Below are 26,269 nucleotides of genomic sequence, written 5' to 3'. Positions count from 1 at the left end.
ATATATATATTAAATATAAAATTACTTATAACTAATAAAACACACACACATATATATATATTATAAATTACATTATAAAATATATATATATACATATTATTTTTTAATATATATTGTATATATATTAGTTATAATTACTTTTATTTTAATATGCATATTAGTTATATATATATATATTACATGTATAACTAATATATATACATATACATATTATTTTTAATAGATACATTATATGTGTATGTGTTAGTTATAATTATTTTTATTGTAATATGTATATGTATTAGTTATAATATACATATATTTTATCAAAAAAAAATATACATATATATTGTATTGTAGTTATGTGTGTAATATATTGTAGTTATACATATAACATATACATATATAACTAATACACATATTACAATAAAAATAATTATAACTAACATATACACATATAATATATCTATTAAAAATAATATGTATATGTATATGTATTAGTTATACATGTAACATATATATATACAACTAATATGCATATTAAAAGAAAAGTAATTATAACTAATATATACACTATATATTAAAAAAATAATATATATACAATATATATTAACAAATAATATGTATATATATATATTATTTTTAATGTAATTTATAATATATATATATATATATATATGTTTTATTAGTTGTAAGTAATTTTATATTTAATATATATATGTGTGAATTTATATGTATATAAATTAATTTAAATAATTATGTAATTTATTTTTGTTTGTAATGATGATGTGTTATAATTTTGATGATGTGTATATAATTTGGAAATCAAGTTATTGACACATCATCATTTTTATTTAAATTGGCAGACGCGAGAAGTTTTCGGTGAAATTATTAATAAGTTTGGGGTTTTATTGATTAATTATACCAAGTATAGGGTTTAATTGGTAAGCAAAAAAGTACAGAATTTTTTTGTTGACTTGGGAACTAGGTTTTTATGGCGATATCGCTTTTTTAAATTCATATAATTTACACAGGAGGGTTAAAGTTATTTCAGTTTATATTATATTTACTATATCATCAGTTTTTATACCTGAATTTTTATGAATTAATTTACATTAGAATAAAAATGACGTATTTGTGTATAAATAATAAGATAATTTTAGTGTTTAGAATGTAAATTTATACTTGGAAAGAAACGGCATCGTATTTGTCTGGGAATGATCTCTTGAGCAATTGGCATTTGGCAGGGGGGGAATTTCATCGGAGGGAGAAGGAGAAGAAGAAGAAGAAGAAGACGAAGATGGGGTACGTGTTGAGGGTGAGGTTGACGTCTTTATTCGCTGGAGCTGCAATGGCGTCGTTCATCGGACTCTCCGTCCTCTACAGGGACTACAAGCTCGCCCACGATTCCATCTCCCACCAGGTTTCCCCATCATTCCTCGCTCTCATGTTTTGGTTGTTCGATTCCATTGCTGTTCATCGTATCCCATGCTCTCATCGCCTAAATAGTCGAATCGATCTGGTTTCCTGTTTGATTTTTTTGGGTAATTTTCTGGGTTCTCTTAGAAGTGGTGCTGCGGGCGATTTGTTGGATGGAAATTCCGGTGAACATCTCGATGTGTTGCCGTGAAATACCGATAGCACTCTAGGGTTCCATTTCTTTGCATCACATTTTGATGCACTGAGAAAGTTAGTTGATGGGTGTTGCTTTGATTTGATTGCCTTTGCGTTCAAGTTTCTTCATTTTTTCTCTCTCGGCCTGAAACCAATATCATCATCATCATTATCATCATCAAATTTCCTGCCTTCAGTTCATCACTGTTTGTGGATGATGTTGGATTTGGATGTTTTTTCTTTTTTGTGGGGTTCTTCTTGCAGTTAGGTGTGTCTAGGCTGTGAACTTAGTTATATGTCTGCATTTCACCATCTGAGAAAACTCCTTTGCAACTTATGAAGGGATCAAGCAATTTAGGTACCACTTGGTTGTGGCTTTATTAGCATTCAAAGCCGTTTGACTTCGCTTGGAACATCTAGCTTATGGTTGAGATCGAAACCCACCAATTACAATGTATGGACAATTTTGTGTTTTGTGATATCATTATAATTATACATCTCAATGCATCCTGGTAGGTGAGAAAACCTGTGAAAATTTCGGATTTGTATAGCAACTTTAGTTGGAATCTGACTTATGCTTATGTTTGATATCTCGACCCATCGATTCTTCTCATGCTCTACATCTCAATGCATCCTGCTACGTGAGAAAAACCTATAGAACTCGGGAAATGAAATGCAAAGCTGAGGCTTTTTGCTGCTGGAAGAACTTGACTTCTCCAATGTCTTTGCTGCTTCTCTGAACTCCTGATCATGCCTCATGTTTCCTGTAATGGTATATCTACAATCTAATGGGCATGGGACATATGGATTTATGTTTCTGCAGGTGAAATCACTTCATGATTCTCTAGATACAAGGATCTCCGCTCTTGAAAATTTAAAATAAAAAACTGAAACTCCTCATTAAGCCTCTTTGATACATTGTTGAGGTACGTTTTAGATTGGAGAATAAATTGAAAACCTTGTTGTGTTAATGTTACAAAGAACGAAGGAGAGTTGAAGTCGCTGTTTTTTGTAAGGTTTCGATGAGAATATGATTCTGTTTCTTTGGATTTAATCACTGTTATGTTATCTGTGTTTTGCCGTTGTGATCTAGAGGTTACGGGTTTGAGTTTCAGAAGCAACCTCTTGCAGAATATTCTACAAGGTAAAGTTTGCTTATAATATACACCCTTATGGTGGGACCCTTTCTCGAACCCCGTTCAACGGGATGCTTTGTACACCGGGCTGCCCCTATGTTATCTGTGTTTCCGGACAATGCTGTTCAAATCATGTTCTAAGTTGTGGTGTTTGAAAGATGAAAAAACAAACCAGTCAATGTTCACCTTGTTTAATCCAGAATGTAGTGTTTAATCTCATCCGAAATCTGAATCTGTCGGTATCACAACCGTGAAATCAGCTGTTTTCGCCAACCTAATGGTCATTTCAGGTTTTGGTTCGATTATATTTGGATTCTATTATTTCGGTTTTAGATCAACTATAATCATTCCGTCTTTTATAAAATTTTGTTCAATTTGATTCGGTTTGGTTATATTTCGGTTCAAATTTGGTTTTATCCATAAAAATACTTAACTATTTCTTTTGTTATTTTTTATTTTGGTTTGGTTCAAATTGGTTTTTTTAGGTTTTAGAAAATCAAATCATTTGGTTTTCTTGTCTGAATTGGTTCCAATTAGAGATATTATATTATAATATCTACATTTGTATCAGAGAAAATTTTAAGAAAATATACAATTTTTTCAAATAAATATATAAATTTGATTTCAAAATGTTAAATAAATTCAGTAATTTTTAAAACAATATCAAATCAACACATGGCCTTCAAAATTGGTAGTAAGAATTAGTATATTTCTTTGCCACTTAAAAAAACTATGTATTTAATTGATAAATTCTAAGTTTGTGTATTTTTTATATTTGTTTTATAAAATTTTCTATTATATTATCAAATGCTTCTAGCATCTTAATTATTATTTTTATAAATACAAAATCATTTTCCGATTTTATATTCGCCGTAGAGATTGTATATTTACTTCCTAAAAAGGTATCATTCGAGGTTGTCTAATCGCCCCTCTTATGTCCAAATAAATAATTTTCCCTCCCGCTAATATTATTTTTGATACGCAATTTAATGACATTATTTTCGTATATTATATCGTAATATCTGAATTTACGTTATCAAAAGCTTTTAGCATCTTAATTATTATTTTTATAACTGAAAAAAGAGATTTCGAGTAATTTGATCCGTTACCAAGCTTAGCATCTACATATATGTATGTATGTATATATATATGGGAAACTCTTTACAGAATCCTTTTTATTTTTTCCTCAGGCATCCAAGTTTCAGATCCATACATCATGAGTTCAAGTTAGTACACTTCTAAATCTACTTCTTCTTCGTATATCGTTGTTTTTTTTTTTTGCGGAATGTGAATTTTCTTGTATAAAAGATCAATTGCCAAAGCTTTTCGATTTTAAATTATGTGAATTTATGTTTATTTTTGTCGAAACTATAACCATTCATTTTATGTTAGATTCTGTTCTGTTCATTTTTTTTTTATCAAGTTTCGGTTTTTATTGATTCATTTTTTCAAACAAATATTTGGGTTTCGCTTATTTTTATTTTGAGATTGCATTCTGTTTTTTTAGATATTTTAAAAATCTTATTCATTCGGTTTTTATATCAAATTGATTCATAAACGACTATGTATCACTCGGCTTAGATAACTCCCGGCTTTCGAAACCCGCAGTTGTCGATGCTATCCCGAAGCTGAACGGATCCAATTTCGAGGAATGGAAAGAACGCTTACTGCTAGAGCTTTGCCTTATGGATCACGACTTTGTCTTTTTCAAAGACCGGCCCGACATCAAAGACACGATGAGTTCCGCCGAGGATCTCGAGCGCTGGGACCGTTCGAACCGCATATGCCTTATGCTAATGAGATACTCGATCCCGCGGCACCTCAGGGGGGTCGTGCCCGCTGACGTGGCATCCGCCAAGGAATTCCTCCAGGTCTTGGAGAAAAGCTTTGCGGTGAACAAGTTTGCGGAAGAGAGTAGGCTGTTGAAGGAACTAACCTCGATGAGGTACGAGGGCGAGGGCGACAACATGTGGGAGTACGTCGGGAGGATGGTTACGATTGCGGGTAAACTGAAGGCGGTCGGTTCCGGGCTCGAGGACAGTGTGGTAGTGAGTTTGGTACTGGACTCGCTCCCTTCGCAGTATTGTCGGCTTAGGGCAAGTTACCGTCATAGCGACGAGGAATGGACTGTGAATGAGCTCATTAGAAAATGTGTGCATGAATACGAAGGACTTAAGGTAGATAAGGTACTGTGTGGTAAGAGGAAGAATGAGAGTGTTGATCTTGGACCCACCCTCAAGAAATAAGCTCCTATTACAGGTATATATATATATATGCGTGTGTATATATATTGATTACAATATTTAATATTTTGTGGAAATATATAGTTTGGTATTAATGTTTTTTTTTTTAACAGGAAAGAGAGTGACGACAATGGGAGATGCAGCAATAGAAGCATATGGCATCCATAGCTGGGAAATGGAAATGGGAGGATTTTTTTATTTTTCAAACCATAATTTTTATCAGGGAAAATCCCAAAAAATTACTCGAACTTTTCAATTTTCCCAAAAATTCTAAACTCTATTAAAATGATAACATAGATTATGACATATGGTTAACTCAAAATCATAAATGGTTATTCGTAGTTGAGTTTTAAAATGACAAATTTTATAAAGTTCGGATTTTTTCAACACGAATTTTATTTGAAAAAAAATAGAGTTTAGTTTTTTTTTAAAAAAAAATTGAAGAGTTGATGTATTTTTTTTTTGTGATTTTCCCTAAGTTTTATAATCTTTATCTTTCTATTCAGCAATGTCATGACTGGGACTGCTCAATGCTCATTACGGATTTTTGGATTTGGATTTGTTAGGTTATTTTATATTATTTTTAAAAATTTTAGAAAAATTATATGCATCACGTGTTTAAATTTGATTTAGTTTAATTATTTGTTTCTATTTGTATTTCATTTTTTCTTGGATTTTTCCCAACTTGGTCTCTATTTATATTCAAATTTTAGCGGGAAAACCACATAAACATATTCATCTTTTTCAAATAATCTATTTAAAAGGGTAAATCCCACCCAAAATTCTAGAATTGTTTTTAAAAAAATTACGAATATCCCTGGATTTGCAAAAACGAAACGAATTAAATAAAAAAAATCCTAAGCTCTAAATTTTACATTATTTGGTAGGCGAGTTTTGAAATGGTCCTTTAGTTTAAGTAGTTTCTGAATTCTGATTGATTATATTTATTTATGTGATTATTCATTTTATTTTATTTATTTTCTTCAATATTCTTCTCTCAATTATTTCTAGGGGTATCAAAAAAGTCTGAGGTCCGTTATATGGTCTAAGTCTGCCCATAAAAATTACGAACTTGAGCCTAAGAAATTGAAGTTCGGTCGTCCATTGGGCCAGACCAGCCCGACCCAAAAAATACGGACCAAAATGCGGACTCGGACAGGATAACCCGACTCGGTACGAAAAAATAAATCAATTATATATTATATAATATATATATATATATAGATATAGATATATATATATATACATAAATATATACATATTAATTCATTAATGTTTAAATAAAATTTAGTATTATATAAAAATTAAAAAAATTTGAGTTTTAATATCTCTTAAATTAACATATATATTAATAAATGTTTTTATCAAAATTTTGTTTTTTATTATCTTTGGCATATATTAATTTTTTTTATTTTGATGATTTTTATTAATAATTTTATTTTTTAAAATAATTTTTTTTCAATATTTAAATCCGAAGTTAGGTCCGAACCCAAAAAAAGCCCATTGGGCCGGGTCTCGTGTCCAAGTTTTTAAGCTCGCATGTGTTTGGGGCCGGGGGGCCGGGCCGACATTTTGACACCCATAGTTATTTCACTCCGTGACACTTTATTGGACCGTAATATAAATATTCTTAATTGAATTATGATTTTTGTCAGTATCAATAAAGCAGGATGGGCCCAAGCCCCTTTTCTGTTAGGATCATTCGAGAGATTGGACGAACCAAGTCGAGACTCTTCATGTGAACTCTACAACCTTCACGATGTCTCCCATCTCCTGTTCCACTCTTCATGTCTCTTTCCTTCTCTCCTTCACCTCTCTCTCTCTATATACACATATCCATTCTTCCCCTCTCTGACCAATGCACAAAACCATAGCTTTCATAGCTGAAGATTCCTCTGAATATATATCATTCAGATTTCAGCGTCGCCTCTCTTCTTTTTCTTTTTCTCTGGTTCAACAATGGCTGCGACGATCTCACTGACGTCGGCTTCACCTCTCGTTTCATGCCGCGGTCCGCACGCGACGCTTAAGACAGTATCTCCGAGTTCTGTTGCTTTTCCCAGAAGAAACCATCGATGGGTCGCTCTTGTGAGAGCTCAAGACCAGCAAAAGGACGGCTCTATTGATGTTCATCTGAATCAAGGACAAGGACAACAACAGCAAGGCAATCAAAGCTCTGCTGTTCAGCAACGGCCTCGACGCTTATCCTTGGATTCTTCTTCTTTCGGTACGCTACTAAAGTTCTCACCTTTCGCTGGTTACTGGCCAAAGTTCGAAACTTTTTACGTGGGTCTGGATTCTGAAGTGATCATTTGAAAAACCCTCGTTCGGGATCATGTTTTCTGACACAGGGTTGTTGGATCCTATGTCGCCGATGAGGACAATGAGGCAAATGTTGGACGCCATGGACAGGATGTTCGAGGACGCCATGACGGTCCCAGGAAGAAGCAGAGGAGGAGGAGGAAGTGGAGTTACAGAAGTGAGAGCTCCATGGGACATAAAGGAAGAGGAACACGAGATCAAGATGCGTTTCGACATGCCCGGCCTGTCCAAGGAAGACGTGAAAGTGTCCATCGAAGACGACGTTCTCGTCATCAGAGGAGAGCACAGGAAGGAAGAAGGCGGAGAAGATTCTTGGACAAGCAGGAGCTACAGCTCTTACGACACTCGTCTTCAGCTTCCCGACAACTGCGTCAAGGACAGTATCAAAGCCGAGCTCAAGAACGGCGTTCTCTTCATTTCCATTCCCAAAACCAAAGTCGAACGCAAAGTCTTCGATGTTCAGATTCAGTAAAATCTGAATCATCCTTCGGTTTTATCCAACAGTGGTTTTCTCGAGCTCTTGATATATACATCCCTATATATATATATATGTTGTATACATCCCACCATATATATATATATATATATGGGTCCTTGTAACGCAAGTGTGGTGTATAAAACGGTGAAATAAAAGAGATCCTTTGGCTGGTGCTGAACAACAGCTTCTACGGGGTAGTAATTTGAACAAATCACGAACCCTGTAATTAATATGAAAAAATCTTTATGAGAGGTCGTCTATGAAAATTTCGAATAATGCTGTCTTGGATATTAATTTAAACAGTATTCCTTCTGTTTAATGTAATTTACTTTAAGAATTGAGTAATCATTTTTTTTTCTTACTCGTACAAATGAATATGAACAAAAGCATCAATATATATATATATGTATGTATCACATCAATCCTAATAATATATACATACAAATATAACAGGACAGATTTGGTATTTGATTTTTTAAAATAAAAAAATATCAATTCAAATTGGATATAAAGATAATCAAAAATAAAAATTATTTAAAAATTGTCCTTTTTATCGATAAAAAACTAAATCCGAACCCATTTGAATCAAATCAAATCTAAAAATTGTTATAATTTTCTAAAATTAAAATTTTAAATCAGAAGATAACCAAATCAAATCCTAAAAATGACCATTGACCACCCCAATTTGACTGGATAACAAAATCATATTCCAATAACGGACGTTTCAAATTACAACACCTAAAATAGAAAATTGAAGGGGAAAAAAAAACAGTAAACAACACCTTTTGGGATGGTAACGCTTAGTCTCGCAGCATGAGCGGCGGTCCGCAATGAATGATTCGCATCACAGAAGCCGAAATCTCATCTTTTCCACAAACCAAAATCACAAATTCACTGCCTACAAATACCATCTTCCCCGTCTCCTCTTTTTCCACAACAAAAGAATGATGAAACTCAAGTTCCTCGCAATCTGTGTAGCCCTAATGGCCATCGTATTGGCGTCCTCCGTGGTTGAGGGGCGCAGGTCACTAGCCCAGGCCAGCGGTTCGGGGACGAGTCCCGATGGCTCGTCTGGTTGGGGATGGGGTTCGAGCCCCAACGGAGGGTTTGGTTATGGCTTCGGAAGCAATGGAGGCTTTGGCTATGGGTTCGGCGGCAATGGCGGTGGAGGGGGTGGCAGCTTTCCTTAATTAGCCATGGAACTCGTGGTTAGAATATATATACACACACACACATGTATGTGTTATACGTGTATAAAAGATAGAACAGTGTAAAATAAAGAATCTTTATGACTGAATATTGTGTAGGACATCACATGATTTGGTTGCAGAGATGATGCAATGTTGGAGTTATGTTTTTTAATTATTATATAATGTATTAATTAATGTGATTGTGATTATGTTGTTTTCATTCCAACATACATATGATATATATACACAGTAGTAGCTTAGGTTGGTTTGATTTATTCATTTCCTCGATACAAACATATACATATATATATATATATATATATATATATAATTCAAGAGCCTATTTCATAATATTACATCCCCAAAATCCTCTTCAGTCTTTGTTTTCCCCTCCCTAATATACGTACAATCAGACTCGGTTCGATTTTAACGAACAAAACCCAAGTGATGTATTCACAGGGCTTGTTGATTTCAGACAGCTTCGTCGGCGACCATGGAACCCCCGAGCTTACTTGCGGTCAGTCAGTGAGGGTTTGCTGTCTTTCGAGACGACGATTGCTCAAGAGGGTTGATTCGGTGCCTCTGCAGGCTCTGATGACTGATTCTTGGATGAAGTTTGGTCCCTAGAAACACGAAATAGGATACATGATCATCTGAGGCGTTTATTGAGTTTAACGGCATGATGGCTGACTCAAGAAGGCTGAGGCATTAGGGTTAAAACTTTATCTCAGTCGATCCTCCAGATTCTTTTTTTGGTTCATAACAGTGAGCCAGTAGCGTCGAGGAGCTCATTCTGACATATACTCATCTGGTTTCATTTGCTTTAGTCAGCCAGTCCTGAATGAGGGATGCAGTCTCGTCCTTCTTCTTGGAGAAATCTTTCAGTTGACACCGTCAATAGCGTATTGAGCGACATATTTTCGCCTCTGGTCATCCTCTTTGCTTCGTATCTGCGTTTGATCCGGCCATCGAGCTTGTAGCCCAGAAAAGCAGGGAAAACAAGAAGCTCCTCCACTTCACGGCCCATATCCCCGATCAAGTACTCCATCTTCTCCTCCAAAGAACTGTGTGTATACTGAAGAATTGGAGGGTGCTTCTTGCTCATTGCAAGAATGTCTTCCAATGATAGCCCGTAACTCAAGTACAGCCCTATCACCTTCTGCATATTATCACTGCTTGTTCTGGTCACAGCTCCCATAGCCCGGGCTAGTTCCTTTGTTCTATGCTCATATCCAATCTTCGCCAGAAACCCGAGTTTATGTGATAGATTATCTTCGGAGAGAGCAAGAAACAACGGCGCTTTACTCAGAAACTTGAAGATCTCTAGCGAATCCAACCCGCATTGCTTCAGAAACTCTATCCTCGGTCTCAGTTTCCTCTCCTTGCTGGTGCTGATAACATTGGGGAACATATGGATAATCTTAAACACTTGATCATTAGTCAAGCCGGCAAAAGACTTGAGGAACTCCACATGGCTAACCATATGTTCCACATTGTAACTCAAAATCGCGGGCAGTCTTCGTAGTACGGTTCCAGTGGCATAATCGTCTTCCCCACTAAGATTCCTAAGAAAACTGACCTTAGGAACTAACTGACCATCCAAATCGAAGTTGAGAATGGAGGGTCGCCTCACGATTATACCAATTCCACCAAAAGGTTCGAAGAAACTGATCATTCTCTCGATGTCTTCCACTGATCTATGACACAGTAGTTTAGTCAGGTTGACCTTTTCCAATACGTGAGAGATCTTATCTTTGGGAATTCCATGGCGGATAAGCAACCTCACCTTCTGGTTGCAACCGACCAAGACTGATGGGTCTGCAACAGAGAACAGACGCTCCACAAGAGCAGGCTCAAGCTTTGCCTCCAATTCATCAACCAAAAATCTAATGATGGGATCGATTTCCTCTGAAGTTAACAACTTTGGATACTTTGAAATCAAGAGCTGAAGCTTCAATCCGTTGATTTTCAGAGACTGGAAAGAGAGAACACGGCCACGGATCTTCTCCAAAGGCGTGAGATTTATTTCTGGGTTCTTCGCCAGAAGCAGTTCCGTCTCTTCCTCTGTGAGCCCAAATTCTTGGAAGAACGAAAATACCAATCCTGCAAGGTAAAACCCACGACTGATAACGCACAACAAGTGTTCGTGAATATGCCTCCAAGAATAAAGTACATGAAGTTACCAGAAATCACCTACCAATCTGACTCCCAGCATCAGTCCGAGAATTAAAGCAACGAAATTGGACAAGAAGCGCAGTTTCTCGATGACCAAAAGACCGAACAAGGAATGGTCGTAGCTCAGTCCTGAATGGAGAAGCGGAGAAGATTCCATGACAACAGATAGGCGTTGAAGACAGAATCTGACATCGGAATCTGGTCGGCGGCGGGAAGGAGGAGACAGAGCAATATGGGAGGGTTAACATTAACATTGGCAATATCCAGACTGAATGCGCTGCTTCTGATGTGGCTGTGGGATTTAACGTGTCGTATTGCCTCCGTCTGGGCTTCGATTGGCCTTCGACACTATTCAGTAGAAATCCCATATTTTCACACATTTTTTTTTAATAATTCTTTCAATTACTATTTCGATTTTATAATATTTTTAATTTCTATATTAGTGACCAAAAAAATTATATAAAAATTCAAAATCTTTAAAAATCTCATAATAAATAAATCGCAAAAAAAAGTTACGGGAGATAAATCTGTATTCCTCCTGAACCAAAAAAAGAAAAAGAAAAAAAAAGGATTCTTGCTCCTTAAGACTGAAGAGGTATAGTTCCAAAGCCAAATTGTTAAAAAAAAAATACACGAATAAATTTGATGGTTCAGGAAAAATTAAAACATATTTACTGAATTTTCCCTTCATAAGAGTTCTAAATTTAAAGATGCATAAAGTACATTTCGTCAACGATAATTAAAATTTCGTAATAAATAAAACAGATTTAGTTATTTCAACTAAAATCACAGTTATTAATTTCGAATAAAAAATATATTTATTTTATTTTATTAACTATACATTATATAAATTATATTTTTTAGTAATTTTTTGAATAACTTACGACATTTCAAACATAAATAGATCGTAAATGCAATAGAAGTATATAAATATTAATTTAATTATAGAGACTGATCTCGAATCTAGAGTGTATATAGTCGGGATAAAGATCCGAGTAACCATACCGATTATAAAAGAATATTTAATTAATAAAATATATTAAAATTTTATATAATAATTTAATTTTTGTTTATAATAATAAAATAATTAATATTTCTTTTTTAGATATGAAATATAATTAAATAAAAAAAATCAAACAATTTTATTTATAAAAAAAAATGTTTTATTCAGTGTAGATAAAAATAGATATTTCATTTTTATTAATACGTATATAAATTTTAAGTTTATTTATTAACTGAATTATAAATAATTTTTATATATTAAAAAAACAAAAATAAATTTTTATATTCAAAAATATAATTTTTTTTTAATAATGAAGTGAAAGCATGGGTTCTTTTAATAATTTAACAGTTCAAAAAATAATTTTGGGTATTATCAAAATGATAATGTAATCTAGATACGGGTGGCTTTCAGGGTTGGAGTTGATTGAGAAAATAATGTGTATAGAGCCTCGAATGAATTGGAGACGTGCGTGCGTACGTGTGCGCAATAAGTCGATTATTGAAGTTTCTGTATCAATAATGTTCCATTTAACATCAATTGCCTGTGACAATCTTTGCATTCGGATCGCGAATCCATCATTTTGAAACAGAAAATAATATATATATTTAACATTTTCAAAAAGAATACAAGCGAAATAATTCATAAGAAAATACACGACCAAAAAGGGGTCTTCCACTTGCAAGAACATCAAAAGGGGAGGATGGTCTCAAAGCAATGAACGCCGTCGAGCTCCGGAGCTATCCTCGGACTCCACCGCCGTACATGCGACTCCGACTTTGGCTTCTTCTTCTCCTCCGGCGACTTCGACGCGGCGTTCTCCGGCGTCGTCGTCGTCGTCTCTCCCTGCTTCGAGCTGAGAGTGGACTTCATCACGTTGTAGCCGTTGGATTCAGCTGATAACGCATCGAACGGGCTGAAAATCGACATCATCTTCGATTCTTTTTCTTCTGAATATCTGGTTTCAACGAGGAAGAGGAGGAAAATATAAAGGGGAGACGTGGAAGAAGCTAAGAAGAATCCAGAAGGAAGGAGAGAGTTGAAGGGGTGGAAGTGGTCGGCTACGGGCTACGTGGGTTGTCGGAATTGGGCGACCTTTCCTTTTTGGAGTTCCAACTTCAAAGGGATAACGCAGAAGAAGAGGGCGTTTGAATGCTTATCCGCAACTTCAATAGTAGTTTCCACTTCCACGTGTCGCCGCGTATTTTTTTTCGGCATGTGAATAATATTGAGGTAGGACCCATCGGGTATTTCAGGGATAAATGGTAGGGCCTACTTTTAATTTTGGTGCAAGACCCATTGAGAATATATTTTTTAGACGGTCAAATGATATGCAAATGCAGCCGCCGAAAAAGAATTTAATTTTCTTCCAAATTAATGCACTATATGGGCTCTTGTGGAGCTTGTCATTGTAACATCGTGTTCACACCTGTTCGAATTATATATACACATACATATCTATGTAATTGGCTTAGGTTCTCACAGGGTACAGAGAGAGCAAAAGCAGAGGGCTGAAACTCATTATCCATTTCTTACATGACAATACACAAACCCATCTCCCATTACAAGGCAGCAACATCAACAACAACGAAGAAGACGGAACCCTCAGAAACCATTGTTAACCACGAAAAAAGAGAAGAGAATACAAATGGGAATATATATACATACATATATGTATGTATGTATTTGAATGAAGTTTAGATCTTCTTGAGGAACTCCATGATGTAAGTACCGAAGGCATTGCAGACGACTTGGAAGCCATGGAAGCCAGATCCTTTGGCCAATGCCTCGAACTCCTTCTCTGTTCGTTCTTTGCCACCAGGGTTGTGAGCCAACATTATGCAGTCTATGTGGACCACCTGTTTCGTCAGGAGGCTCGGATCAGGAGCCACGGGAAGAATGCACTCCGCCACTATCACTTTCCCGTTATCCGGCAACGCTTCGTAGCAGTTCTTCAAGAATTTCAGACAGTGCTCATCGCTCCAGTCATGGCATATCCACTGCCATTGGGGGAAAAGACACAACACAACACGATGAGAGGATGAACTTATTGCGCCAAGAATCGCTATAGCAATAATCTACAAACCTTCATGAAGATGGCATCGCCTTTCGGGACGCTGACAAACATATCTCCTCCGACATGCTCAATACCTGCATCATCGAACGAAACCCGTCTCTATATCAATCCGAAACCGATTAAATATCCGGCCGAAATGGTCAAGGAATGGCAAGAACTTCGAACACGCATGTACCTGGATAAGAAGGAGCATCCTCAATGACATGAGGGAGATCAAAGTTGATGCCTTTAATGGCAGGGTACTTAGAGACAATCATGCTGAGAGTGGCTCCAATGCCGCCACCGACATCAACCACAGAGGATAAACCCTCGAAGCCATTGTAGGTCTCGAGGATCTTCTTCATCGTGATCGTGGAGTGGTTGGACATTCCATTGTTGAACACTTTGTTGAATCTTTGGTCAGTCCCGTGGTATTCGAAGGCTGTCATTCCGTACGCCTTGTTGAACGGGATCCCACCTTCGAGCACCGCATCCTTCAGGTGGTACCTGCGGAATTCACACATTCTGGTCTCAGTCCAATGGTTTCACTCTCTAAGAACAACAAAGAATCGCCATTTCCATGAAAATTTTCCACCTTGATGCTATGCAGAAAGAGGAAAAAACGTGAAATGAATCAGTTGATCTTGTTTCTACATCTGTTCTTCCCCCATTTGCCTCTTTTCAATTCCATTTGTCAAATTCACAAGCAGTGTGTATATAATTTTGCCAATATGGGTTTCTTGAATCTGAGCAGATTCGAATTAAATTTACCTTTTTTTTTTTACCACAAAAGTATTCAAATTCAATCATACCAAAGAAAACCCATGTTTTCACTAATTTCTAGTTTTAGACCTAATTGAGAGAAACTGGGTATAAAAAGAATCGGGAAATTTAATTTACCAACTCTCCATGAGGACTTTGTCTTGGTTCATGAGACAGAGAGCGGCGATAGAGACGCCATCCTCGTTCTTGGTCAAGTACTTGCAGACAGGGCCAAGACCGTACAGCCGCTCGACGCCGCCGGAGGAGAGTGTACGGACGGAGCAAGTGAGGATGGAGTAAGAAGCCAGGAGGCGGAGGATTCGGTCGAGCATGACGGGAGCATCTGGGTTCTTTGTCGGAAGGTGAGAAGCTATGTCAGACGGCGACATTTGGGCGGAGAAACCGGCGTTCTTCGCCATGATCTCGAGAAGGTCGAGCTCGATGGCCGATTTCAGAACCATTGGCAACACGGAAGCGCTCGCCAGCTGCATCGCGAAGAGGTTCGCTTCGTCGTCGGAGACTTGGTTCGGCGTTATCTGCGTCTCCGCCGTTGAACCCATTTTTTTAATTTTATTTATGTCTGTGTGTGTTTCTGTGTAGTTTCAGATTTGTCTTAGTGGGGATTGGGATTTGTTATTTATAGAAAGAAGGTACCTTTTTTTTTTTCTTCATAAACTCACATGGAAATTCAATATATATTTTTAATTATTATGTGTGCATAATACTAATGCCCTTTTTTTGTTTATAATGAAATTAGACTATTTTAGGATATTTAAAAAACTATTTGATTGTATATTTCATTTTCTAATAAAAGTATAAAATAATAAATTAATTACATAACAATAGTCCAAGGAAGATATGAGATAGGTTGGTGAGTGGGACCCAGAAGCTCTTTAAAATTAATGACTTCAATCATTTCACTTTTGCTTAATCATTTACATTTCTTCAAAATTAAAATTCTATGATTATCACTTACATTAATCAAATTCTGTTTAAGATGTTTGGTTTCCATTTGACTTAAATCATAACATCTCTTGCTATGATAGTCCAATTACAGAAATTTATACATATACATACATATATATATACACACAAACACATCAAGGAAGAAGTCTTTTTCTTGGGATATCACCATATGCAATAAAAATATCATTGTCTTCTATGCCATGAGCCCTACTCCATAACGTTGATTTGATTAATTTAGAAATCTTATACCATCTCAATTACCACATAAATTAAAGGTGGAAAATTCGAAAAATGTTTTGACACGTGTAGCGTTGTGATTGGGTGGTGCATGAGCCTATTTCAACGAACGAAGCATCCCCCCACCTACCCTCTTCGAAAGCAGCGTGGGAACAAATGTGGACACGGTCCCAACACCACACACGCGACACACTCTCTCAAATAATTTGGTTATTTGATTCTTGGGAAGTAAATATTTTAACTTATATCTGTGTCTGTATTATTTGTTTTATAATTTATTGTTCTATCTTTATAAACAAATAATATTTAAATTTTAAATGGGTTTGTTTAATACAATTTATATTTGGTAAACCGATTGTATTTTTATATTAAAATATTAAAATGGATGGGGTATTAGTAGTCTGCTTAGTGAATTGAAATTGTAAAATTGTATGATCTTAAGTTAACGACAGACTTCCACCAGCCACTCTATATGATAATTCAATTTCGACGTTTGTATAATAAAGAAAATACCGAGGGATTTATTCTCAATTATTTATATGGAATCTAAACCACATCAATAATATTCATTTTTTAAAAAAAGTCCTACCTACTACCGTGTTGCGTGAAACATCGCAATCCACCAACTTTAATTGCATATTTACAAACGAAGATAATAATTATAATTGTACAAAAAACCCAACAAATTTATTACCACGGGAAAAACAAGATGGTGTCGTGTCCTTTCGGTAAGTGATCGACAGAAGATAGAACGAGTTGTGTATACGTGCATATAAATTTACATAATAAATATGGAATTCAATGCAATCGTACGTAACGTGCATGCATGCAGAATACAACGTTAAAGAGGGTGAGAACGTAATTGTTTAATTAGTAAAGCTCCAAATCGTATGCATTCAATTACTCAGATAATATATATATAAATAAATTCCCGAGTTATACGTACGTAGCACAATAAATTTGACTAGTTGCGGGGATAGACAAATAGCGAGGGTCTTGTAAATCAGAATTGATTCATTAACTGTCTTTTCACTATATTTTTTACTTTCGATTGATTGGTTTATTTATTTTTTAGAATCTTCTGATATTAGACTTTGAATTTATTTTTGAATGTTTGGTAGGTTTGAGGAAAATGGTCAGAAAAAAAACGAGTTTATATTACATTAAAGTTTCTATATCATTATAAAAAATAGATAAATTATAGTATTATATAAACTCTTTGTAATTCGTCGCACCATAATCACATAAATGTTGACTAAAATACTAAATTACGCAGTGAAAGACAAAAATAGACACCATTTATGTCTATTCAAAGTCTATTAAATATTAATATAGTTAGTCAAGCTTATTACTTTTGCAACCATTACTTTTTGAAAAACAGGGGAAAGAAAAACAGGTTGAAATTCTAGAAGAACACATAATGGGCTTTAAATTACTCGTATAATAATTCAAAAATAGCCGAGATCGAAGTTTTGAATATTAATTGGGCTCCAGCTTATGACCAGTAAAGGCCCATTATATGCTTTAATGGGCTCTTATTGGGCTTGTTAATTGCATTCTCGACGTGTTATCCCAGAAACCAGATTTATATAAATCACCGCTGCAACAGGAAGATCAATGGCCACTCTGCGTTCGAACTGACCAGTGGCGGAAGGCAAAAACAATGGCGGAGCCAAAGATGGTGATTATCGAGATTTCTCCAGATTCCTTGGAAGAGACAAAGACAAAGAGGAAAGGTTTTACAGTGAAGGAAGAAGAAGAGGAGGAGACACCCGTCAGAGCAGTGTTCTGTCTGAATTCCAGACACGATATGAAGCGTTACGAGGAAACGGAGGATTGCTTCATCCTCGATTTCGATCCTTTCGAGGCATTGGAGGTTCGTAAGCTCTCCTTCTCCGACGATCGGCCCGACAATCAGGATGATGATGACTTGACTATCATCCACGAGAAAGGCCAGGTTTGAGGGTTTTCTTTTTTCTTCCTTTTTATTGTGGTTTTCCTGAAAAGTTTGAGACTTTTTTGTTTTCCATTCCATGATTAGGGTTTAGGGTTTTGTTTCTCTGGTATGATTTTTTTTATATATATAAATTCGATGAAATTTGTGTAGGTGGCTTGCAGGGATTACCCACATCCAAGACATCTATGTGTCAAATTTCCTTTTGGAACGACCCCTCATTCAACCCACTGTCCTCTTGTAAGTTGTAAGAATATGCCTTTATCAATATGAACATGTATACGTCTCTGTGTATCAATCCGAAGGCCTTTTCAGATTCTTTCTGTTTTGTCTGTATGATCATGCCCTGTTTTCTAGGATTTGACGGAATGCGTATTTGTGGCTTTGGATTGGATGCAGTGTTACTGTTACGTCTGTGATTCGGCTGCTCCATGTGAATCATGGAATGGTATGACACCGCATTGTGATGCTTCTGAACACAATCATGAATGGAGGCTTATTAGGGAAACGAGGAATTCAGCTACTTGCAATTGAACCTCGATTCTGTTATTTACCTCTCTCCCATGGCGGCAGCTCTTCTGATACGGTCTCCTTCAACCTCGGTTTGTTCATGGATGACTAAACTATTGTATAAACTTTTCGACCGAATGTAGAGAATGGAAGTGTAAGGTTTCAGTTCAGGTGGCTTCATAGGAGCATCTTTTGTGGTTTGAAGTAAAGATGTTCACTTGGATCCGAGACTGTTGCATGTGTCTTGCTCTGTGTATTTATATTATCTAAGGCTACCTCTTTGAACATGTCCATAATTCCGACAGTAAAGCTTTGACTGTTTGCTTGCTGTGGAGAATCAAAAAGAGACCTGGGTGATATAGGTTTCAATTCAGATCACCAAGACTCAACTGACAGTGACAGGTTCTTCCTAAAGAAGATCTGCCCTCTTTACTTCATACAAGGAAAAAAAACATCTGTGCCTTTTTTTTCTTGTTCTTGTTAATTTCTTATATCTGAAGACTGATGTGATCTGTACATTTTCTTAGTCACCCTTTTGTCTTGTTACCCGAAAGAAAGACGGGGAACAATCATGGAGGAAATTGAGAGCTAGAAGGATTGGTATCTGCTGTCTCTGCATCTGAACTTTCTTCCACCGTTTCAGTGATGAGTGTTCCTTCCTCTTCTCCTGCTACCATATGTTAAGCATGTTATGTCTTGTCTCTATGATACTATTGTTTCATGATTTGGGTGATTCGGTCCCCGTTTCTTTAACAAGTTACTTTGAACTCCAGAAGTCAATTTTTGCGTTGATCTCTGCTTAGAACTCATAAAGATGTGGCCTTTGCAACAGTTGTATTACCCATTCACATCCCCAGAATCATAAGATATAATCTTTCAAGAGAATCGTTATAGATTCACACCAAGCGCTGTAATTTATACGAATCAGATTCACATCATAGTCAGAAGGGCATGAAGAGAGGGATCTTAGAAGACAAAACTTCATCATCTCATTACAACTCCATATGCATATATTTACAGATAGTATGTTACGGTACAGAAGAACCTGAAGAAGATGGAGAGACACTGGGAAAAATCTCGACCATCTTCCTCGATGAGAAACAACAAGAGAAAGAGAATCAAGAAGACAAAAAAGTCAATGACGAATCAGAAATCGACGAGATGAGAGGAGAAATCGGGAATGGGCGACGACCCAGATCTCGATGGAGAAGGACAAGGCAGAGAGAGACCACCGATTCGGACAAAATCCCGGCGGTCGGGATGCCGGGGAAGAAGTCCGGCGGCGATTTTGGCGAGTGCCGCCGTGTACTCGCTCAGTAACTCCGCAACGATCACCACCGCCAACATTACGCAAACGACTCGCCGGAGAGGAAGAAACTAAGAAAGCGTTTTCCGTGGATTTTCCTGAATCTTGAAAAGGGTTTTCGTCGATTTGTGAATCTGAGATGGATATTCGGTCTGAGCATCGGCAATGTTCTTATAGGCGGGGGGAGAGAGAGGTGTTGACTCGTTTTCTCGCACCTTCGATGTCGTTTTCGAGAGTTTGTCTTTTTCCTTTTTTGTTATAAAAAATATATATCAGCCGCTACCGCTGCCACTGGTCCCATTGCCATCTCGTACTATTAATAATATCAATAAAAATGATAATATTATTGTTTTTACAAGGACCAAGGTAATATTCAGTGTATTGTTTCAAATATATTAATATACGTCTCCAATGGGACAAACCAACAGGCTGGAATATCTATATCTATAATCTATTTTATATTACCAATATTATAAAAAGTGAAAAAAATGTTAGATTCCTAGTATTTCATTAAAGGTGACAGCTTTGATATTTCTGGTTCCCTCTAGAGACGTCAAACTGTCTCAATAATACTTACTTCCCTTAATTTTTTTATTATTTTTCAGACATAAATTAGTTGGTTGGGTGATTTTGTGATAGAAGAATTGAAAACAAAAAGTGGAATAAATAAAATTAATTTAATATTTAAGATACTAGTGATTTGAGTTCGGGCTCATATGAACAAACGCGGAGTCTTTGCGTGTTCACACACGGCGTCTGAACGCGTCCGGCGGGTGGCGACAGCGCGTTCGTCATCGTTCATTGCTTTCTTCTCCTTCCTTGTTTACATCATCTTTTCGAGATCAATGAATGATTAAGAGTAATATTATCTATATATATATATCATATTATAGATACAAAAATATCATTAAAACGAGGTTTTTAACGAATTAAAAAAAGGCTCTGGTAATATTGGAAATGGAGTGTGGGGCAGAGAGACCGCTTGGAAAAATCTCGACCATCTTCCTCCAATCAGAGACCAAAACCTTAATCGGCGAATCAGAAATCGACGAAATGAGAGGAGAGGTCAGGAATCGTCGACGACGACGACGAAGGCAGAGGCAACGAGATCCCACCGATCCGTACGAATCTCCGGCGATCGGAATGCCGGGGAAGAATCCCGGCGGCGATCTTGGCCAGCGCCGCCGTGTACTCGCTCAATACCTCAACAATTATCACCACCGCCAGCATTATCGAAGAGTTTTTGGATCACTGAGGTGAGTTTCGATTTGTGGAAGAAGACGACAAGCAAATTCTTCGTCTTGTAGATGCTCGGAATGATTCGCCGGAGAAGAAGCTTCTAGAACAAGAAGCCGTGCGGGTGTATTAGGGGAGCATTCCTCTCTTATAGAGCACGACGTCGTATTGGCGACATTCTTTTGTTCCATTTTTTTAAAATGGTTTTTTTACCAAAAAAAAATATTGGCCACAAACAATATATTTTTCCGTTGGAGAGTTCGTATCGGAATTTTCCTTTTCTTGTTAGGTTCCATCGGTTATTAGACCCGATTTTTTATTTATTTAAATATGTAAATTAATCGACCTTCATTCTTATTTTATATAGTCCGTAAGTTGTAAATTACCGGACTCACTTTCATATATTGAAAAAAACCCACACAACATGACATCACTGAAATTGATTTTTATTTTTTTAAAGTTAAATGATTTGATCTTGGGGCATGCATCCACGTAAGCACAGATGCGGTTATGAAATGGGATCCGAGCTGTACATGTCCTCATCAACAAATTAAAACATGATTATGTGTTAATTAATATGGAGTTAATGAGACTTTGGGCTGCCAAATTCCGAACGATGAGCGGCGAATTTAAACCACTCGTCCCTGTCACCACACCACCACCACAACTAATCGTGCAAATTTAGGTTCGAAAATATAAAATCGGATTTAATATCCGAATAATATCTAACTCTACATCTCAATTATTTTCCAACTACACATCATTAAATATAACTTTCTTAAACGAATTTCAAAGATATTCAAATCGAAATCAAACCGTGTATGAAAATAGTAACAAATGTAAAAAAAAAAAAAAAAAAAAATTGATAGAAAACAAATACCCAATAACCATCACGATTCCTACTGTATATGTCTGCTCTAACCAATTAATTTCATATATTAATTCGCGACTTTTTATATTCATATACATGTACACGATATACACACATATATATATACATGCAAATACAGATGCATATGGATGTTTTGAATTGGAGAGGCAGATTTTGTGAAATCAGATGAGAAAGACGTATTGGAATTGTAAAATGGGCAATTGTCTCTTGTTTATTGCAAGGTCGGTGTCCCTTATAGGCCTTGGCCTACGTAATTTGATGTGTGCATGTGTCCCATGCAATTTGCTTACCATTGCTTTTGACGCGGCCGGTATTACTCCCACCACAAAAATCGTACACCATATACCAAATTATAAAATTATTTTAACTTTTGGTTCGTTTAAATTTACCAAAAAAAAATTAACTTTGGTTCGTTAATAATTCAGATTTTGATCTTTTCCGCTCGAACCGTATAAAAACATTTGAAATAGCCCACAGCATACAAATAAAAAAGTAATCCAATTCGTTTAGATCCCAGATATATGTTGCACCTCGTAGGTCATATATATGTCAATCATTATATTACATTAATAATGTAATACATATGCATATATATATATATATATATATATATATAGGTGATGAATTTGAATATATATCCATCAATTAGTAAACGAAATGATTGGTGGTGGTGAATATTCGCTATTGATATTTCATTGTCTTTGAATATGTGTGTTCGTAAGCAAGTTTCGAAAACTCGACAAGGGCACCAATCAACCTCAATGATCATCGTATGATCATAATCCACAAATAATAATAATAATAATAATAATAATAATAATAATAATAATAATAATAATAATAATAATAATAATAATAATAATAATAATAATAATAATAATAATAATAATAATAATAATAATCGGGCATTTAGCTTTATCAAAAAAAAATCGGTTAACAAAAAAAAAATAATCGGGCATTTAGGGTTTGGAATTTTTTTTTTCAACCGAACTCGTCATCGTGTGTGGGTGGTAAATGACCAGCAAGGCCATTATTCAATCAAACTTTTTGGTCCGGCCAATGAATATTTATTTTGTTATTATCCATGTGATAATATATTTTATATTTGCACAAATCTTGCAGAAAGCATCGTTTCATCTGCATAATTGAAGGTATACAATACAACTACGTTTGTTGGCATCCATTATTTCACGAATATCAACTCACACACACACATATATATATGTATATCGTTTTTTTTTTCATTCCTGTGGTTGCAGCAAATTTATTGAAAGATACAATATTGTTCCATTACAAAACAAAAATTATCAAATTCCAACCGATAAAACTAAAAAATCGAGATAAACTCGTTGAAATAATTCCATTGGAAATATTTCAACAATTATCAACGGTTGTATCCATTGAAAATTGTAACAGATATATCCGTCAAAATTTTTAATAGAAATCCAGAAATGGTGGTGCGGTGGTGTGTGAGCACAAAGTGTTTTCCATGTCCAGGGTTCGAATCCCACGGACACCATCAATTATAAAAAAAATTCAATAGAAACCCACTTATATAGTTCAACATACATTTCAACGAAAAATCCGTTGTAATATCAACCGTTTTCGACTGAATAATCCGTTGAAAATAAAATACAATAAATATCCGTTGAATATTTTTGTTGAAAATTTCAAGGCCTTTAATTATTAAAAAAAATGGTTATAGCTATTTAGACACTTATCACTTGTAATAGTATATGTTAAAAAAAATACAATGTAAAATCCTATGTTCGTTATGCGCCCATAGTCTCTTTTATATCCACAACGTGGGTGCAATTAGCTCATCGACCAAGTGGAAAACCAAAACATCATTCTCTGTCTCTTCACTTGGGGATGTTTGGAAAAATTAAACGACCCTCTTAATCAAACTGTTATAATTAACACATCAAATAATTTTCTAAATACGATAGCGTATAAAATAAACTATTGCGTTTTCCTTTTTCTTTTTTCTTTTTTTTTTAAAATGTGTTGCGTCTGACTATTCGAATTTACGACTCCAATATTTTAATGTGAGATAAATAAATATGATAGAAAAAAGTTATTTTTTCTGATATATTTAATGTGGTTAGTCCAACTACTGTAAATAAATAAAATGCCACTCACCCCTTAATTGTAACACAAGTAGCAATTAAAAAAAAAAGGTACGGGCTCGCTCTAATGTCTTTTTCAAAGAATTACGATACTATACAACTGTTAAAAACTTTGAATTTTTTTTTTTTAAATTCCGAGGGTAAAATATGATAGAAAAAATATAAGTAATAAAAGCTAAGTTTTAGATACTATATATTTTCTGATATTAAAAAAGTAGATTTGATTTAAAAAAAATATGAAAAGATATTTTGGATTCCGTAATTAATTTCATTAATGGCATCGTTTTAAAAAAATTGCTTTAAAATTGCTTTGTCCATAATTAAAGTGAGTGACCATGAGAGCTTTCTTAGGATTTCATTCAAGTATGGCATTTTAATCCGTAATCTGGAGGTTTGGATATACCCGACTTAACAAGTACCTGAATATTAACGATGATGAGATCAAATATTAACGAGACTAAGTTTTCGACCTCCGAGTTCGAATTCGGATTTTAATTATTTTATAACGATATCTGGGATACCCGGTATATTTGTTAAAAATCTAAAATATCTTTTATATTTATAATATTTATCTAAGTCATTCTTATTATTTACTAAAATACTTTTATTTAGTTATTTTTTATTTTCTAAACATTTTTATCTAAAAATTCTATCATTCCAAATTCTTTTTTTTTTCTATACAAACGAATCAACCATTCATATTTCTCTCAAACTCTCACTCATCTCTCTTCATCATGAACTTTACTCTTTATATTTTGATCATTTTTTTCGAGTATCCGTAAATATAAGAACGAGAATCACATTAAAACCGAGTAACAAGTTCCTGAATTTTATGAAGTCAATAATGAAAATAATATTTTTGTAAAATATACAGAGTTTTCTAAAAATTGGATACGCCATCTATGTCCACAGCTACCTTCAAGAGCAAGGTGTTTCCATTACAAATGTGTTGGAGAAATATGGTTAATCTAATCTCTTGATGTTGAAATCTTTATGTTCATAATTAACGAAATGGACCGTACTCGTATTTCAAAATCCAATTTCATGTTCGTGGATCATTCGCCGGAAAAATGTGATCGCATCAGCAACGATTAAACCTCGGGAATCTGATATATATATATATATATATATATATATATATATATATTATATAATTAATTTCTTACAGATTTACAAAAAAAAACGGAGAGACACTCGGGGAAAAATCTCAACCGTGCTAAGCGATGAGATCAGAGATTGACGAGATGAGAGGAGAAATCGGGAATCGTCGACGACCCACTAGGACAAGGCAGAGTCAACGTCAAACCCCCGATCCGTACGGAACTCCGGCGGTCGGGACGTCGGGGAAGAAGCCCAGCGGCGATCTTGGCCAGCGCCGCCGTGTACTCGCCCAGTAACTCAGCAATGACGACCACCGATAACATCGTCACTCGACTCAGTGCTCTTCCCTCTCGCCGGAAAAGGAAAACGGAGATTTCTGGGTTTGTCGGAATCTCGAACTGGGGATTTGGGATCTGCCACTTAATTTGTTTTTTTAATATTTAATTCTTTGTGTGATTGCGAGAAATCATGGAAGGGAGAGTGCTCTTCTTATAGGCAGAGTGTCGTGGCGAGTTGACCGTACGAGTAGTGGCAGTTTTTCTCGTCCGTGTTTCTTTGTTTTTTTAATCACTCGCATCTCACGCCCAGTTCACACGCTCTGTTTTTTTTTATAATATAAGAAAAAAAAATGATAAATATGAACTGTCAGATTTTTTTTTGTCAACTACAATATCTATCATATATATATATATGTAATGATATCATTCCTAAACGATGTAGACATAAAAAATAATAATAATTAAATAGAAAATAAATTTTTATGAGTTTGAGGCTGGAAATCTCTTGAATGATTTAAATCATAATTTAATATTCTTTTTAATATTCAAACCCAAGTGTAGGAGTTAAATATGTGGCGTCCATGAGTATAGAGGTATTGGTCCTTATATTTGGAAATAAATAATTAATGATTTTTATGGATTTTAAACGCATCTTATTTTAGTAAATTGAGAAAACTTGAAAATTTATGCAATTAATATGGATAA

The 26,269-nt window shown here is 35.3% G+C and overlaps 8 protein-coding genes across 9 annotated transcripts; 3 read left to right on the top strand and 5 right to left on the bottom strand.

Annotated features, from left to right (window-relative positions):
- Positions 1–1,176: 1,176 nt before the first annotated feature.
- Positions 1,177–5,298, top strand: LOC104811890. Its single transcript, XM_010538748.1, has 6 exons — positions 1,177–1,402; positions 2,417–2,519; positions 2,687–2,737; positions 3,920–3,955; positions 4,338–4,988; positions 5,086–5,298. The coding sequence occupies exons 4-5, from the start codon at positions 3,946–3,948 to the stop codon at positions 4,973–4,975; spliced, it is 648 nt and encodes a 215-aa protein (XP_010537050.1). The 5' UTR covers positions 1,177–1,402; positions 2,417–2,519; positions 2,687–2,737; positions 3,920–3,945; the 3' UTR covers positions 4,976–4,988; positions 5,086–5,298.
- Positions 5,299–6,736: 1,438 nt separating this feature from the next.
- LOC104811889 (small heat shock protein, chloroplastic) lies at positions 6,737–7,953 on the top strand. Its single transcript, XM_010538746.2, has 2 exons — positions 6,737–7,199; positions 7,324–7,953. The coding sequence occupies exons 1-2, from the start codon at positions 6,932–6,934 to the stop codon at positions 7,764–7,766; spliced, it is 711 nt and encodes a 236-aa protein (XP_010537048.1). The 5' UTR covers positions 6,737–6,931; the 3' UTR covers positions 7,767–7,953.
- An 898-nt stretch (positions 7,954–8,851) lies between these two features.
- On the bottom strand, positions 8,852–11,463 carry LOC104811888 (transcription termination factor MTERF8, chloroplastic). The gene is made up of 2 exons (XM_010538745.1): positions 11,160–11,463; positions 8,852–11,065 (listed from the first exon to the last, which is right to left on the bottom strand). Exons 1-2 carry the CDS (start codon positions 11,389–11,391, stop codon positions 9,786–9,788), a joined length of 1,512 nt encoding a protein of 503 aa, XP_010537047.1. The 5' UTR covers positions 11,392–11,463; the 3' UTR covers positions 8,852–9,785.
- Positions 11,464–13,628: 2,165 nt separating this feature from the next.
- LOC104811887 (flavone 3'-O-methyltransferase 1) lies at positions 13,629–15,570 on the bottom strand. Its single transcript, XM_010538744.2, has 4 exons — positions 15,094–15,570; positions 14,390–14,700; positions 14,224–14,288; positions 13,629–14,137 (listed from the first exon to the last, which is right to left on the bottom strand). Exons 1-4 carry the CDS (start codon positions 15,513–15,515, stop codon positions 13,835–13,837), a joined length of 1,101 nt encoding a protein of 366 aa, XP_010537046.1. The 5' UTR covers positions 15,516–15,570; the 3' UTR covers positions 13,629–13,834.
- A 2,183-nt stretch (positions 15,571–17,753) lies between these two features.
- LOC104811886 lies at positions 17,754–18,950 on the top strand. 2 transcript variants are annotated; one of them, XM_010538741.2, is made up of 3 exons: positions 17,754–18,115; positions 18,266–18,352; positions 18,470–18,950. In XM_010538741.2, exons 1-3 carry the CDS (start codon positions 17,822–17,824, stop codon positions 18,644–18,646), a joined length of 558 nt encoding a protein of 185 aa, XP_010537043.1. In that variant the 5' UTR covers positions 17,754–17,821; the 3' UTR covers positions 18,647–18,950. The 2 variants fall into 2 exon arrangements, with proteins under 2 accessions (XP_010537043.1, XP_010537044.1); XM_010538742.2 differs by having other exon boundaries at positions 17,759–18,115; positions 18,512–18,950.
- A 638-nt stretch (positions 18,951–19,588) lies between these two features.
- On the bottom strand, positions 19,589–20,149 carry LOC109116601. Its single transcript, XM_019202325.1, has one exon. It carries the CDS (start codon positions 19,967–19,969, stop codon positions 19,769–19,771), a length of 201 nt encoding a protein of 66 aa, XP_019057870.1. The 5' UTR covers positions 19,970–20,149; the 3' UTR covers positions 19,589–19,768.
- A 423-nt stretch (positions 20,150–20,572) lies between these two features.
- Positions 20,573–21,518, bottom strand: LOC109116602. Its single transcript, XM_019202326.1, has one exon. The coding sequence runs from the start codon at positions 21,156–21,158 to the stop codon at positions 20,967–20,969; it is 192 nt and encodes a 63-aa protein (XP_019057871.1). The 5' UTR covers positions 21,159–21,518; the 3' UTR covers positions 20,573–20,966.
- Positions 21,519–25,002: 3,484 nt separating this feature from the next.
- LOC109116608 lies at positions 25,003–25,852 on the bottom strand. Its single transcript, XM_019202387.1, has one exon. It carries the CDS (start codon positions 25,607–25,609, stop codon positions 25,415–25,417), a length of 195 nt encoding a protein of 64 aa, XP_019057932.1. The 5' UTR covers positions 25,610–25,852; the 3' UTR covers positions 25,003–25,414.
- Positions 25,853–26,269: the final 417 nt, after the last annotated feature.

The sequence above is a fragment of the Tarenaya hassleriana genome, unplaced genomic scaffold (genome assembly GCF_000463585.1).
Source record: "Tarenaya hassleriana unplaced genomic scaffold, ASM46358v1 Cleome2, whole genome shotgun sequence".
In the NCBI taxonomy this organism is placed as follows: domain Eukaryota; kingdom Viridiplantae; phylum Streptophyta; class Magnoliopsida; order Brassicales; family Cleomaceae; genus Tarenaya; species Tarenaya hassleriana.
Note: the sequence above shows the minus strand (reverse complement) of the source record. Positions and strands in the feature narration are given on the sequence as shown.

Coding starts and splice junctions, on each gene's coding strand:
- LOC104811889 (XM_010538746.2), top strand. CDS start 6,932: ATGGCTGCGACGATCTCACTGACGTCGGCTTCACCTCTCGTTTCATGC. Junction 7,200..7,323: donor CTTGGATTCTTCTTCTTTCG/GTACGCTACTAA, acceptor TTTCTGACACAG/GGTTGTTGGATCCTATGTCG.
- LOC104811888 (XM_010538745.1), bottom strand. CDS start 11,391: ATGTTAATGTTAACCCTCCCATATTGCTCTGTCTCCTCCTTCCCGCCG. Junction 11,066..11,159: donor TGATGCTGGGAGTCAGATTG/GTAGGTGATTTC, acceptor TTTACCTTGCAG/GATTGGTATTTTCGTTCTTC.
- LOC109116608 (XM_019202387.1), bottom strand. CDS start 25,609: ATGTTATCGGTGGTCGTCATTGCTGAGTTACTGGGCGAGTACACGGCG.
- LOC109116601 (XM_019202325.1), bottom strand. CDS start 19,969: ATGTTGGCGGTGGTGATCGTTGCGGAGTTACTGAGCGAGTACACGGCG.
- LOC104811886 (XM_010538741.2), top strand. CDS start 17,822: ATGGCGGAGCCAAAGATGGTGATTATCGAGATTTCTCCAGATTCCTTG. Junction 18,116..18,265: donor TCATCCACGAGAAAGGCCAG/GTTTGAGGGTTT, acceptor AAATTTGTGTAG/GTGGCTTGCAGGGATTACCC. Junction 18,353..18,469: donor ATTCAACCCACTGTCCTCTT/GTAAGTTGTAAG, acceptor CCTGTTTTCTAG/GATTTGACGGAATGCGTATT.
- LOC109116602 (XM_019202326.1), bottom strand. CDS start 21,158: ATGCTGGCGGTGGTGATAATTGTTGAGGTATTGAGCGAGTACACGGCG.
- LOC104811887 (XM_010538744.2), bottom strand. CDS start 15,515: ATGGGTTCAACGGCGGAGACGCAGATAACGCCGAACCAAGTCTCCGAC. Junction 14,701..15,093: donor AAAGTCCTCATGGAGAGTTG/GTAAATTAAATT, acceptor TGAATTCCGCAG/GTACCACCTGAAGGATGCGG. Junction 14,138..14,223: donor GCGATGCCATCTTCATGAAG/GTTTGTAGATTA, acceptor CCCCAATGGCAG/TGGATATGCCATGACTGGAG.